This window comes from Ictalurus punctatus, chromosome 26 (genome assembly GCF_001660625.3).
Source record: "Ictalurus punctatus breed USDA103 chromosome 26, Coco_2.0, whole genome shotgun sequence".
Classification (NCBI taxonomy): domain Eukaryota; kingdom Metazoa; phylum Chordata; class Actinopteri; order Siluriformes; family Ictaluridae; genus Ictalurus; species Ictalurus punctatus.
The window spans coordinates 6588180-6605000 of NC_030441.2; the positions used below are offsets into that span (position 1 = coordinate 6588180).

General features: G+C 38.9%; 1 protein-coding gene across 6 annotated transcripts in view; it reads right to left on the reverse strand.

The window, feature by feature from the left end:
* Positions 1-16821, reverse strand: part of dmd (dystrophin) — a 241529-nt gene that overhangs the window by 220807 nt on the left and 3901 nt on the right. For all 6 annotated transcript variants that reach the window (XR_008393479.1, XM_053675989.1, XM_053675988.1 and 3 more), the window contains exons 2-4: positions 8767-8828; positions 3520-3612; positions 512-589 (exon numbers count right to left, since the gene is read on the reverse strand). Coding sequence is in view for 5 of the 6 variants with exons in the window: in XM_053675989.1 (XP_053531964.1) it covers positions 512-589; positions 3520-3612; positions 8767-8828 (233 nt within the window). In the remaining variant the exon portion in view is untranslated. The remainder of the gene's footprint in view (positions 1-511; positions 590-3519; positions 3613-8766; positions 8829-16821) is intronic.

Here is a 16821-nt window from a genome sequence, read left to right on the forward strand (position 1 = left end):
TAGCAGCAGACCACGTTGTGTTCCACTTCTGTCAGCCAAGAACAGAAAGCTGAGGTTGCAGTAGGCACAGGTTCATCAAAACACAATTTACCCATCTTCTAATAGCTACTTCCAGCATGAGAGCACACCATGTCACAAATCAAAAGTCCTCTCAGACTGATTTCATAAACATGACAATGAGTTCAGTGTTCTTCAGTGGCCTTCCAAGTCACCAGATATGAATCCAATACAACACCTTTGTGATCTGGTAGAATGGGAGAGTCGCAGCATGAACGTGTACCTGAAAAATCTGCAGGAACTGCGTTATGCAATCATGTCAACATGGACCAGAATCTCAAAGAAATGTTTCCAACATCTTGTGAAATCCATGCCACAAAGAACTGAGACTATTTTGAGAGCAAATATTAGTATATATACTACCCAATTGGGTATACTACCCAATATTAGTATAGCGTTCCTCATGCTCGGTTAGTATAGAACTATAAATAGAATAGTTCTGCCTATAACTCACATTGTTCTTCTGAAGGATCTGTAGCACTCTGTTGACATTATTGAGTGAGTGCACACGGGTGAAACCTCGTTCTTTCACCTGCAGGTAGAGCACATACATGAACTGAACACACACTACACACATACTACCTATATGATGCTTTGCAAAACTTTGTAAAGATTGCATTGGGCTTCAGATCAGAACTCTGTCACATAACTACTATCAGAATAACACTGAAGTTTACATATAACACACTCAGATTACACTGAATGTTAAGAGATGTTCATTTTTCACAGATTTGTGAATTATTGAATATTCTTTTCTCATTGTGAATCTTTCCTGCCGTTAACTGTCTCTCTCCACTTAAGAACAGTTGAGACTTTCATGAACCTAGGTTAAAGATCTCAGTTTTTCACGACTCCATACATTTCTTTTGTCAAGTTAATTAGGGCATCCACTTTGTACAATTTAGAGGTCATGTTAAAACAGTCAATTAGAAATGAATTTATTTCAACTTTAATTCACTATATCAGAATTCCAGTGGGTCAAAATTTACATACACCAGGTTGACTGTCTTTTTAAATGGTCTGGATCATTCTGCAAACTGATGTGGTGACTGTAAGAAGCTTCTGGTTGGCCAACTGCCATAATCAGGAGTTAATTTGGAACACACCCATTGGAAAATGGCCTACCTTTAGAGCCGGTGGCTTTTTGTCCTTTATACCGTGGGAAATTCCAAGCAATTCAGGAAGAAATATGGACAAATAAGTTCAGTTCCTCCTTAGAAACAATTTCCAAACAGGAAGGAGGCACAAATGACCTCCCAGGGATGAGTGAACCTCCAAAATGGTAACAAGGTAAAAGTATTGGAGTGGCAATCACAAACCCTGACCTAAATCCCATAAAAAATTTCTGGACTGAACTGAAAACCTGTGTCTGAGCAAGGAGACACACAAACCTGACTAAGTTACACCATTTCTATCAGGAGGAATGAGCAAAGATTTCAACAAAGTTTGTGTTTCAACTGTAGTTTGTGTCCAGATATCCAGGTAAGTTTATTCTGATTATATTGTATTTACCAGACCTTCCAACCTTGCATAGGAGAACCAGAATGTAACATTGGAGTGTTCTTGTACTCTAGTTAGCACTCGTAAATATGAAAATACATCAAAAGGACAGTCTTTCCCCCTCCAGCAAAATAGAAGATGGGCCAGTAGACATATCAACCAAGAATCTTTTGTGCAGGTGTTTTGAACTCTCCCATATTAACTGATACCCTCAGGACACCCTGTCCCCTTCTCCCAACCTCACATGCTCTCAACTCAGGTGGGAGCCCTCGCTTTCTGTCAAGGTAAATAGACAATGTTTTGAGTTCCTTAGTGTGAAATAAAATCTATCAGCGTATGATCGCCTATATTAATATTAACAAGTATATTGTTAACACAGAATCTGTCTTCCTTTCCTGTACATTTCGTGCGCATTATAAAAAAGGCATACTGATTAGGGATGCTCCAATCAGGATTTTTTGTCATCATGATTTGTCATCATGATCAGTTGATACCGATCCCGATCGTTCAAGCTTTATATAAGTGATATGTAAGCTTTCTGTTGACCGTCATTGTTAACATTTGTCTTTTTTTTCCCAGATAAAGTAAAACCACAGATGTTGCCTTGGTTATATTATTTACTGTAATGTTGTAAATTGTTGTTTTAATTGAGAATCAAATAAATAAGCACAACAAATATTAATTTTACAATGAACATTTTAATAGGCCTTTAAATATTTTTAATTGTTTCTTGGACCTTATAATAATTCCACACTGGTCATGACATGACTGCAGCGCTAAAGTTTAACGTCATCATGTGTTTTACGTCCTCACATCGCGATCGGTCAAATAGCGATCGGATGACTGGCGTCAGCAAATCGCGATCGGTTTGTAAGATCAGCTAAATTTATGGTCTACCGATCGAGTCATAGAATGTGATTATTGGCCGATACCGATTGGCAGCTGATCAATCGGAGCATCCCTAACACTGACACAGCATATTTACTCAAGTTTTGCTCTTTATGTTGTTCTTTTGATATACTGCAGTTCATTTTCCTACACAGTAATCACCAGAACAATGGCAAAATGCCACACAAAGAACACTGCAATAAAAGCTAATATCATCTAAGGATCTGAAGACTTTGTGGGTGCACTGCGCAGAATTGAATTCCCCTTCACATATAAGCGTGCTGTACATGAGCTTATTCCTGACACCACATGTTCTCAACAGACACAACAGAATCTCAAGTAAAAATGCAGCATTGCTATGCTTATCTGTAATGAACATGCATGCAAAGAAGACTCGGAATTGGACACAACATCAGGAAACTGGCAATTTGATGACACCCTCCTATAATTGTCTGCTCTCCTTAAACAGGAAATGGTGGAAATGCTTGTTTCCCTGTTTTGTTTGGTTTTGAATTCGTTCTGGACATTGCTTTATGGTGATTTCAACATTTTTTATGATAAATCACATTATTTATACATATAGTTTATTTATGATAAAGGAAAGAAATCACAGCATCGTGTAAATTAAAATTTAACTACTGAGGATCAAGAAATTGTATGAATAAGTACTATATTACATACTAGTATATTTACAACTGAACTTACAATAAGTATAAATAGTACAGTAATAATAATACTTTACCTGTGATAATTTTAAGCATAGAATAAGAAAATGTTAAGCTTAAAATGAGTCAAAATGCCTAGAAATAGGTTTAACAATAGTATATTTGGTTTATAGTAATCTTGCAATATGAAATTCTAGTTAAATATGAATACAGGGAAGATATTTTTACTTGATGTCAAGATGTCATTTCCTGCAGTGCAGAAGTCAAAGCCAACATTATAGTTGAGAATGTCCAAAAGGCTTACATATAAATGGAGAAGAGGCGATCTAAAACTGTGTGTTTTAGTTTCTGCACAACGTTACACTACACTGCATGAGAATTATATACATCTTTTTTCAGATATACTTACCAATTCATGTCCAGTCAAGCCTTCCAAAAGCTCCAGAAGACGACGGCCATCACACAGATCTGTGAAGAGGTCATTAATAGGGGGTCTTCCTGCCTAAAGGATAAATACAAAATATTGCATAAAATTGCAAATACTGTCATTGTGCTCTTAAAGACCATGTTTTTTTTCAGGCCAAATAGATTTTTTAAAGGAAGTGTACAAAAAAGTTCTGGAAATTAGAAAACATTTAGCAAAATAGAATCTCTTAGCAAAATGTGAGAGATCTCTGAATCGGAATCTGGATCTCTTGCATGTGTGGTATATACACACACACACACAACCATGCCCACAGTTAGTCACAGAGATCAGACCTTTTCCCCATTCTGATGTTTGACGTGAACATTAACTTTACATGTACTTTTACTGTCCACTTTATTAAGAAGATGTGGCAGAAGCACAGTGAATGAAATCATGCAAATACAGCTGTATCTTTACCTGTATCTGCATGATTTCATGCACTGTGCTTCTGCCACATGTTCTTAATAAAGTGGACAGTAAAAGTATGTAAATAACTTTATAAACCAATCATACCATTAAAACCACCTGCCTAATATTGTGTAGGTCCCCCTTGTACCGTCAAAGCTGCTCTGAACCATCGAGGCATCTGGCACCAAGACTTTAGCAGCAAATCCTTTAAGTTGTGAGTTAGGGTCTCAAAACTTGTTTGTCCAGCACATCCCACAGATGCTCAATCAGATTGAGATCTGGGGATTCTAGAGGCCAAGTCAATGCCTTGAACTCGGTCATGTTCCTCAAACCATTCCTGAACATTTTTTTGCTGTGAGGCAGGGCACATTATACTGCTGAAAGAGGCCACTGCCATTAGGGAATACTGTTCCATGAAAGGGTGTACTTGGTCTGCAATAACGTTTAGGTAGGTGGTACGTGTCAAAGTAACATCCCAAGGCTTCCCAGCAAAACGTTGCCCAGAACATAACATTGCTTCGCCCGGCTTGCCTTCTTCCCATAGCGCATCCTGGTGCTATCTCTTCCCCAGGTAAGTGACGCACGCGGCCGTACACATGATGTAAAAGAAAATGGGATTCATCAGACCGAGCCACCTTCTTCCACTGCTCCATGATCCGGTTCTGATGCTCACCTGCCCATTGTAGGCACTTTTGGCAATAGACAGGGGTCCTTTCCTGCTTCCAACACAACAACATTGAGAACTTGCTGCCTGATATATCTCACCCCTTGACAGGTGCTATTGACAAGATACTCAGTGTTTTTCACTTCACCCATCAGTGGTTTTATTATTATGTCTGATCTGAGTATTTCACCTCACCTATGTGAGCTCACATCCTCAAATCTAACAGATGCTATGGGGGCAGGTAACAGTCTTCTTAACAGGTTAACAGTATTCTTAGCAGGAACTGGAACTCCCCATAGCATTCAACCCAAACTGATTGGCACAATAAGGTTTACCACACATTGGGGCAAGAGGTTGACTAGTATTCTCAATTAATCTAGCTTCACTGTGATAGATCTAGGGCTGCAACAACTAATCACTAAAATCGATAATGATCATTACCGATTAGTGGGCTTGTAACGTCACTATGGATAAACCCTGTCACTTCACAATGATGAAAAAACGAATTTCTATGAATAAAACACATGAAAAACAGCGGAGGTCATGGAGTGAGCTGCTGCGGGAAAAGTGCATGATCCAGGTCATCCAAAACATGAGAATGTTTTATATTAAGCGCTTCAAACAAACTCGTAAGTGTCGGATGCTGCGACAGATGTGTGTGCTGTTTAATGTGTTCCAGACGTGTTTTCTTCAGCACAGAAATGACAGTTTTACCTTTATATCCTCATCTGTAAATGTTAGAAATTCACACCAGTATTTCCATTTTACATAAAGGTTCAACCTGACAGCAAGTGTCCATTAAACTTCACTGAATGAGCACGAGTCCACGCATGCACATCAATCAAACAGTGCGCAATAGAAAGGAAGCGCAATAACTCTGACTAAAATATTCATTTTGATCAAATATGTTGTTTGATACTATATTTAACAACAAAGTAATTGTGTTGATGAGAGCAGTAACTGTAATGGGGTTATAACATGTAATAGTATATAAATGTAAGAAGTGTCATATATATACACTGTGTTCGGACGAGTGAATGTGTGTGTTACTGCAGAACATTCAACCTCTTACAAGTTAACACTTAGTTTGTGCTTTTGTTTTTCTTTTTTAGCATTTTAATGCTGTGGTTTAACTTCTGCTTTAAAGCTTGTGGACAATCATATTTTTTTTTTTCAAGATATAAAGTTAATTTTTTTTTTAAAAATCCTTTGCACACAAAATCCTAGCCCAAATAGATACATTTAATAACTTTTTCATAGCCTTCAATTTGCACAATGTTTGAAGGACAACATCGAGCACAATGTGAAATAAAGTTTTTTTTTTTCGAGAAAAAAAAATACAGAAAAGAAAAATTGGCCTTTTAATCCAACTAATTGATTAATTTAAGAAATAATTGAAAGATTAATCGATTATCAAAATAATCATTAGTTGCAGCCCTAGATAAATTGCATGGTCTGCTTCAATACTAAGAATCTTTATTAGGACATGTGTTTACATAATGTGTGGACATTAAGAGAGGGGATATTGTCAGCACACTGTGAGATCATCCATAAACTTGGTAGAGATCCTTCCTGTGTCTTATCCTAGGAGGCTCACTGCCGATAGTGAGGTTTCGATCAGCTCTGTCACAGAGGGATTGATACATGTAGATTGGCATGATCAGTGCTCTCGGCTGCTCGTCAGCCTCTGATCTAATCTGGGCCATCAGCCTCTTGAGGACAGCTGCCCCAGATTGTTTAGAGACTGCCAGCAATACACGTGAGCTGGGAAAGGCTAAATCAGATTCACTATCAGACACTGCTGAAAACAGTTGAACACTGCGGTGGTTAGCTGGGAAATATCTCCCAGAGATGGCTACGGACACATAGCCCACTTTGAGAGAGACTTTGTGGTGATATGATGTTTAGGGAAGACCCACACATGGCTGTGAAGGTCAGCTGTCCACATACTTTTGGCCATATAGTGTAATTATGGATATGACGTGTACAAATTAGGAGTATAAACAACAAACCTTACCTAACAGGCTACATCAATGCAAAAAAGACTTCAAATAGTGCACCAGTCTTTGGAGAGACCAGTAACTGCGTTTATGCTTGTCGGTCAGCCCATACAGGAGTTTTTTTTTGTGATTGTGGTGGCCAAAAATGCTTGATTTTGCTGATGATTTTTTTTTTCAAACATTGCTAAACAACTTGTAGAGTTCTTTTGTGCTTTTTTGCAGAAAACTACTTGAATTTGGCCAAATTTGCCAAATTTTGCAGTGATGTTTATACATAAATGAGCCTTTTAGCTGTACTCATGTTTCACAAAGGTGAATCAAAGAGGGCTTTGGCTGATTGCGCACTGTGATGATGCTCTGGCTCAAATCTGCACAAAATCTGCTGTAATTGAAAAAAAAAATTCAAGCTACTGTGAATATTGCAGCGTTTGCTCGATGTTGTGTTAAATTCATACGATCGCACAATCACAAAATCCTGGAGGGACTGTCTGTTTATATGATGAATTCGTTTCTTTGACTTTTCTAACAACTGAAGTGGTAAAATTATGTTTGCATGTTTGGTGTCCAGATGAACACTGTATGTACAGTGCTGTGATAATGTATTTGCCCCATCCTGATTTCTTATGTTTTTGTGTATCTCATATTAAACAGTTTTAGATCTTCAAACGAAATACAACATAAAACAAACATAAAACAAAGGCAACCTGTATAAACACACAATACAGTTTTTATTATTATTTTTTTTATTATTGAAGCAAAAAAAGTTATCCAACACCTATCACCCATGTGAAAAACTAATTACCCCCATAAACTTAAAATCTGGTTGTGTCACCTTTAACACCAATGTCTGCAACCAATTGCTTCCGATAACTGGAGATCAGTCTTTCACTTACTTCTAGGACTAGGACTTACTCCTATGCTTTGGATCATTGTCTTGTTGCTGTTGCACCAGTTGCACTTGAGTTGCAACTTACAGACTGAAGACCAGACATTGTCCTTTAGGATTTTCTGGTAGAGAGCAGAATTCCCTCAATTATTACAAGTTGTCCAGGCCCTGAAACAAAAAAGCATCCCCACACCATCACACTTCCACCACCATGCTTGACTGTAGGTATGATGTTCTTTTTGTGGAATTCTGTGTTTGGTTTATGCCAGATGTAACGGGACCCCTGTCTTCCAAACAGTTCCACTTTCTACTCATCAATCCACAGAACATTCTCCCAAAAGATTTGAGGTGGGTTTTGGGTGGCTGCAGCTCAGGTGGTAGAGCGGGTTGTCCATTAATCGTAGGGTTGGCGGTTCGATTCCCGGCCCACGTGATTCCACATGCCAAAGTGTCCTTGGGCAAGACACTGAATCCCAAGTTGCTCCCGATGGCAAGCTAGCATCTTGCATGGCAGCTCTGCTACCATTGGTGTGTGTGACTGTTTGTGAATGGGTGAATGAGGCACAGTGTAAAGTGCTTTGGAACCGCTAAAGTTAAAAATGCGCTATATAAGTGCAGACCATTTACCATTACCATTTTGGCAAAACGAGCCTTAATGTTCTTCTGAGTTAGCAGCGGTTTTTGCCTCGCTGCACTTCCATACCAGTTGGTACTGGACAACTTTTTTGCTTCAATAAATAACTAGAATTTAAAAACTGTATTTTGTCTTTACTCATCTTGCCTTTGTTTTATCTTAGATCTCATTTTAATTTCTGAAACTACTTAGTATGAGATATACACAAAAACAGAAGAAATCAGGATGGGGCAAATACTTTTTCACAGCACTGTATTCAATTTACCTTATGCATGAAAATCACATTTCAAAATTCAGATTTGTCATTAATTATGTTTCTAATACTATAAGTATCTACACTACCATCTGAATACTTAGGTAATATCATATTTACCATATATGCATATATTAAAAGATTCCTTCATATTTGAGTTCTTGTTTCCTTTGCTTTATCAAACACCAGTTAAAAGGCAAAATGATACCTAGATGAAATTTCATTACCAGGTTTCCATATGTTTCCCTCTTTCAAAAACAACTAATATATACAATTATTAACAATAAGAAAAATTCTTATACAATAAATCCTCATACAAAACAAAAAATAAATAAATCACCTTACCTTAGCAAACTGGGAATTTATCCATTTTGTGAAGGTTTTCTTTTGTATGTCTTCTCTTTCGTCTGTAATTTAAAGAGAATCCTGATATTAGATGTTTCTAAAATGCAATGAGATGGGTCTAATAAATGGCATTTAGTACAGGATACATTTTGTGATAAAAAAAAATTATTTGCATAAAGAAATATTAACTGCATAAAGAAACAAACAAACGAATAGATAGGCTAACTAGCTTAAAGTCATTACAGTTACTAGTTACTTTTGCTTAAAAGAGCAGGTATACTATTTTTCTCCCTGGTGACAGAGCACAGGGTCAGTCATTGTACAATGGCCCTGGAGCAGTGAAAGTTAAGGGCCTTGCTTAAGAGCCCAACAGAGTAGATGTTCTCAATTTGAACTCAACTTTTTGGTTAGAAACTGAGAACCATCTAAATCACTGCACTACCACTGTTTCGTTGGATTGTCCAATGTAGTCTCAAACCCATTACATTGAAATTAACACTCTATGAGCTGATGCAGGTTTCATGGTAACCTACATAGCATTAATTACGCTGGAAGTTCTAATTTATATCATGCATATTTTGAAATAACTAACATAAAACTCCTGCAAAGCAGAATAACCTTACCTAATTACAATGGGCTTTTAATATAAATACAATATCTATTCAATATAAATTAATATTAAATACAAAACCCTGACAATATTGACTATGCCCGAAACCGCATTCGTACCTACTAAATAGTAGCTGAAATACATGTAATCGCCTACTATATAGCAGGTAAGTACGCGGTTTGGGACGTAGCCGTGCTCTCTTGTTTGCCGTAAAACGGTTGAGCGCTGCCGTGTGTGTACGTGTCCTGTTACAAAATGCGGTGAAAACTCCCACACAACGTTAGTAGTGTGAGTAAGGTGTGTACATGTCTATAATGCACTTCAATAATGCGACTAAAACAGGAATACTCCACACGTCTTAATTCCATTCGTGTTTCCTTCGAGTATGACTTTAGTCGGATTACGATAATCAGAAATCACTGTATACATCATAGTTTCTTAATCAGAGTATAGTCTTAATATCGGATTATTGTTGTCCATGTAAACGTACAGAATGCTTTCCTTTTATGTGATATAACATTCACTTATTTCCCACAGTAAATGAGATGACTAACGGAAAAGCTAACAGACGATGATTTGTTAACTTAATCACACTAATCGTATTTAACACTGCTGTGATGCACACACTAGAAGTCAATGTGACAAAACAGAAATAATATACAAACAGCTCCTCTTTAAGTAAAACACAGTGGTTCAGTAAAGACTCGATACTGACCACTCTTTTAAGAACAGGACAATTTTACAGAACAGTGTCTGAAAACCAGCTCAAAGCTTTGCTTGTTAGTTTATCCATTTATTTATTTATTTGTTGTTCTTTTAATGCCTTCTCAGCACCGAACGGTATTTTCATGGAAAGATCAAGGTAGGTAAAACAGGATATTTCGTAAAAATTCTTACAGTATTACAAGGATATAATTTTACAACATTCCAACAGTGTCAACAACAACAGCTCGCCAACGTTTAATATTTCCCTTTAATATTTGATAATAATTCAAGGATATATATATATATTTTTTTTTAATTATTATTATTATTTATTTCCTGGTGAAACATTTTTGGAAGACTTCTAAAATACAAATATTCTGAGTAAAAGCGTTTCGAAGTTCTGTGTCGCAACATCAAAACACTTTCATTAACCTTGACTATTACTATAATATTTTAAAATCCTGACTGAACAGGAAAAAATGATCACAACGCTACAAAATGATGCAAAATCTCTCTCACTATAAAGCCAAATAGGAGGACATAATGAATCTGGTGTCAACTCAACTATCAACATTTTACTGATGATTATGAATGGTTTAATAAATAACAGACAAAATACAGAGAAGATGACGACTTATTTCCATCACATCGAGTGGTTGAACAGCTTGGACTCGGCAGACAATATGATGAGAAGAGACAGACAGAGTAACATTATAGATCAGAGGCAGGACACAGCTGGTGTTTCTGCGCCACAATGTAGCGGGTTGCTCAGAGGATTAAATCCGCCTTCCAGCAAACAGGATTGTAAAGTAATTAGGTTGCGCCAAAGCTAACGGACAAAAACAACACTGAGATGTAAACAATCTTAGTTACTTCACTCTGAACACACACATCAGTGACTGCACTATGCACAGGTATTTACCAGCGGATACAGCAGTGTTGATGACAGTGAGTTGGGAGAGTGAGTGTGGGTTGTGGGAGGAGATTCAGGGCTGAGAATCTCTCACCAAACTTTGTTTACATTTGCAACGTAAACAACAACAACGCCAAAAATCCAAACCTACACGCTAGACTGCTTTAAAGCATGAACTATTTATGTGACCAGTTAAAAAGCTTTTTAGCAGGAAAGACCGTCTGCAACTGCCTTGTTAATGAAACAATGTTCTACAATAACAGAATAGCGGCGTCAGACAGCGTTCCGAGATCAGACATTAAACGGATTATATTGTCTCAGCTCACACGGTTTCTCGCTGAACGACGCAGTTGATGATCAATATCCAGGAGTGTTCCCCGAGTATCCGGTTATCTGAGCTCTGCTAATCCAGTACTAACATCATGCCATCACTCAGTGTTACCTGGACTGAGACAACACCGCCGCGGCTCCAGGGATTACTCAACTAGATCAGCGTCGCAATTCTCCATGTGTGTAGTCCTCACAGCCTGTACACTCGTCTCAAACACAGCAAATCCACACCTTGAGAGTGCATTTATTTTTCCTGACTTTCACTCGGGTTACGGTACATTCACAGAGCAGCCAGGAGAGAGGCATTGGGTCGTTTTGGGGGCGTGTCGTTAAAAACAAGCAGGTTTAGCTGTCCAGAGTGAAGGGCATGTGGAGTTGGAGGCTGGATTTGTGCACCATTAAAACTAAAGATTAAACAGTCCAGATTTGGATAGCTTTGTTTGTGATTGTCTGAATAAATTCATTTTAAGTGGATTGATATCCTTCTGGATGTTTGTGTAGATTTTAAAACAATGGGTTTATATCTCCCTGCCAAAAATAAAAAAAAATCCAGCTAGGTCTGACCTGACAAAATACAAAACACTGGCAGTCCATCTTTACAGGCTGATCAATTATTTTCCAGCTTCCTTATTGGCTAACTTGATCAATAAATTGGCTTACTGATATCTTCTTTAAAACACTGTGTCTGCCATTTGGTAACCAGCTGATAAAGATGGTGTACCAGTTTAACCAGGATGACCTTTATTTTGGAAGCTTGTAGCTGGTCAGACCAGCTAGATTTGTCAGCATGGTAGGGTTGGCAACAGTCCTGGACTGGCTTAGACACTCCAACAGGTCAAAAAATCTTAAAGATATTATGCTGGTGAATGATATCAGCATAATATGTCAATTCTGTGAATTGAGTCGTTATGAAAGCTGATGTGACTATATTTATTTACTGGGGTGCAACTTCTGGTTGGAACTGTTAAATGTGTTAGTGACCGTTAAGTAGTAATGAAAATGTTTAGATGATGTGTATTTTTTTTTTTTTTTACAGTGTTAAGGTTAAAGTGAAATGTGAGTAAAATGTATTTATGAAACAAGAAAATGACTAGTTCAATTTATTTACATTTTTAGGAGTGTAATCATTGCTGCCATGTAAACCTTACATAAAATAAAAAAATTTACTAAGTTAAATTTACAAAGATTTTTTTGTGTGGAAATTGTTACCATACTTCATTTATTTTTATTATTAATTTTTAAAATAACTCCCACTGTCGTGTATGTTATTATGTTATTAAGCTAATAGGGAGGACAGGTACTATCCACTCATCTCTGATCACCTGCGAGCAGAACATGATTGGAGAGATGGAAAAGGAGATTACATTAGAACCATAATTACTATTAGTATATATGAGTATGTTATGCAGAGCCATAACTATTGGCAAAGGGATTCATGAATGATTCTTTTGTTAACTTTTGTCCAGTCTGGTCTGAAGTTGTATACTAAATTTGGTGTTGATTGGGCATAATTTGTAAGAGGAGTAGTGAACAGGTTTTGACATAATCCAAGATGGTCGACAGGAAGTACATATGAATTTCAGATGTCGGTGGGCGTTCACTTCAGCATAACCCAGGGAATTAAAGGAAAAAAGAACTGAATTTAGCACAAACTCTTAAAATGATATAAGGAAAAGTTCTTGACCACAAGGTGGCACAGTCACGAAATGTCTTGGGTACACGCAGGGTATGGTCATAGAGGCTTTTAAAATTCTAACATTAACAGTAATAGGAAAACCACTTAGTGATGGTAAATATACTTATGTACTAGTGTAGACCATTATTGAGTACCATCACTAAGTGGTTTCCCTAATGTCAGCCTAATGTTGCATTATCCTACCTGTGTTTTTCAATTATTAAGGATATTTTACATCGAATGACACAGGACATTCAACCTAAAGAAGAGATGACCCAGTTGTTTGTTCTAAAAAGCGCATCATAATCCCAGGACTTGGCATTTGGGCCAAGATAAAACACTAAAACATCCAATGACTCATTTCTATTGGCTGGCCATTCACAGCAATGTTCGCAGGTGGTGTGCAGTAGGTCACGAAGGTCAGCCGGCCACCCCAAAAGTGCATGGACCTCATCGGGCCGTTAGAAAGGGGCACACGAGGATATGGTGGATTATGCAACATGATACTCGGAAGCCGTGCAACATCTCAGTACGCTGTGTGGCTCTTCCATGTTATCTTCCGAGTCGGGTTCCTGAAAGAGTTCCTGACTGACCAAGGCATTTCTTTCATATCACGGACACTTCGTGAACCTATGGTAATTTAAGTGATTCGCATCAGTGTTTACTATACGCAGACGAATGGGCTGGTCAAACAGTTTAATCAAACACTTAAAAATATGATTCGTAAGTTCAGTCACAATGATGCACAGAATTGGGATAAGTTGCTTGAACATCAAACTGTTTGCAGTGCGAGAGGTCCTGCAAGCCCTCATGGGGTTTTCCCCATTCATATTACTGCATGGGCATAAGCCTAATGGCGTCTTAGATGTCACTAGGGGAAATTGGGAGGAGGGACCTACTAATAGCATAAACAAAATTCAGTACATTCTGTACCTGAGAGCAAACCTCAACACCTTAGGCCACCGTACATAAGACTATTTCTGTCAGGCCCAAGAATGACAGTCTCGACTGTATGACGGGGTACTCGGCTAAGGGAATTTGCACCAAGAGATAAAATACTCAATTTACTACCCACGTCGAGCTCTAAATTACTCACAAAATGGCAAGGACCCTTTGTGGTCACATGGCAAGTCAGAGAAGTCAACTATGAGATCAGGTGAATGGATAGAGGCGATGCACTTTAAATATACCACCTCAATCTCCTGAAACCATGGAGAGAGGAGGGAGGAGCTTGGACTGGAGGCAAGTGTAAAAAGTGTGCCCCCTTTCACCTCAGTACCCCGTGGAGACCAATTCTCATTGTCTCAGAGAGCATAGGTTGCCAGAGGAATTTTCAGATGTGTTTTCACCTCTGCTGGGTCGCACGGACCTCATAGAGCACCATATTAAGACTCCAGGTGTGGTCGTATACCTGTGGCTCAGGTGGTAGAATGGGTTGTCCACTAATAGTAGGTTTGGTGGTTCGATCCACGGCCCACAGGTCCCCATATGCTGAAGTGTCCTTGGGCAAGACACTGAATCCCAAGTTGCTCCCAATGGCAGGCTAGCGCCTTGCATGGCAGCTCTCCTGCCATTGGTGTGTGAGTGCATAGGTGAATGAGAAGCAGTGTAAAGCGCTTTGTAGGACTGCTAATGTTAAAAAGGGCTATATAAGTGCAGACCATTTACCATACCAGTTACCTGAAGACAAAAAAAGTAGTTTGGGATTAACTCAACTGATCAGTCCCACAGTGATTGGAGCAGCCCAGTGATCTTGATACCCAAGACTGATGCGTTGGTCCAATTTTGTGTGGATTTTAGAAAAGTTCATGCGGTGTCTAAATTTGATTCATATCAGATGCCTCACATCGATGAACTGTTCGATTGGTTTGGCTTGCTTTTATTCTGGACTTAACCAACGGGTATTGGCAGATTCCCTTGACTCCAATATCTTGTTAAAAAATGGCCTTTTCCATTCCATTTCGGTTACACCAATTTGTCACCCTTCCGTTTGGGTTTGGAGCCCCAGCAACATTTCAACGTCTTATGGACAGAATCCTCTGCCTGCACAATACATTATCATATGCTGCTGCTTATTTAAACAACAATCATTTATAATAGAGATTGGCAGAGGCATTTACAACATCTAAGGCCTGTCCTGAGATCCTTGAGATGGGCAGGACTCACAGCATACCCAAGAAAGTGTGCAATTGGACAGGTGGAAGTGCGGTATCTGGGCTTCCATTTGGGCTATGGCAGGTGTATCCCCAAATTGATAAGACAGCAGCAATAGCGGCCTGCCCGAGACCCAAGACCAAAAATGGGGTGAGGGAGTTCCTGGCGCTGGCTGGCTATTATCTGAGGTTTGTACCTAATTTTTCGGACATCACCAGCCTGCTGAATGACCACACTAAAAGGAAGTAGGTGGTTTTGTGTTGGGCCCGCTGTTGCATTCTGCTAACTTTTCTCTCCCTTTTGTTTTGCAGACTGACGCGTCAAACAGAGGGCTGGGGGCCATTTTGTCCCAGGTGGCGGAGCACTCAGAGGGAGACCAAGGACAGCACTACAGAGAAAACCTATCTATCCATCAAGTGGGCAGTCCTTACCCTCCGATACTACCTACTGGGGTGCTCTTTTACCCTCTGTTCCAATCATGCCCCACTCCAGTGGCTCCATCACATGAAGGATGCCAATGCACAGATCACTCGTTGGTATCTGGCACTTCATACAAATTCGAGGTGGTCCACAGACCAGGGACATTGGTGGTGGATTACCTCTCCTTCCGTGGGGTGGGGGGAGCCAGCTGCAGGCCGGATGGCTCCCCAGCCTGAGTTGGGTGGTGGGGGTATGTGGCAGTGTGGGCATGGTCGAGCTGTGGATGGAGAGGAGATGGGTCGAATTGACAGGTAACACATGATGATTCTCACCTGTGCCGCATTACCAGCAGTCTACTTATTTGTGTCTCTTTGTACTTTCAGCGACTCCCGTAACCCGTGCGAGAGAGACAGAGTGTGATACCACTTGGCAGAGCTTGCGAGATACACACACATGCATGCAAAGAAGCGTGAACTTGAACCCAACTGAGTGAAAGCTGAGTCCAGGACGGACCTGTTTCCTGTCATTGTGGTGGTGTTTTTTTTTTTTTTTTTTTTGAGTTTTGGAAGTGCACTGAAAACACACAATGCTCTCTCCACTTATGGCTTCCATGTGAACTATTTTCATTGTCGGAGCAAAAAACAAACAACCAAAAAGATTTGGCTGTATTGTGTGTAAACTGTCAGTTACTCAATATTCATTTATTGATTCTAGAACTGTTGTATAAAAGCAATATCCCAAAAGCGATAGTGATGTTACACTGAGTACCAGCACAGCTGTCATCACCTATAACTATTCAGTATGACAATAGTCTTGCCCGTGTGACATTGTTTAATTGAAAATAATGGGAGCAATGATTAATGCTCATTGGACAACAGGCTTGTAACACGTCATTTTGAGCCATGCCTGGAACCTATGTCTCTCTGGGGGTGAATAGAAGTGTGGGCAGATAGGTTTTGCATAGAAAGAAATATCTCAGGCGTTTCTCAGTTTGTCTTGAGTAATAAGATTTTTTTTTAATGATCAGTCTGTGTCAAGGTATTTGTTTCTTCTCCAAGTAGAGTGAATTCAAATATTTTAGGATATTTTCTGAATTTCCACACTGTCTAAACTTTACCAGTAATAAAACAAATATCCAAACACATGATACATTTCTGAAATCCTGAAGATGTTTCAAGATTTGAAAGAAAAATATTTATATCATAGGATTGGATCTATAGAAGCATGGCGTCTGTAGAATATGTTATA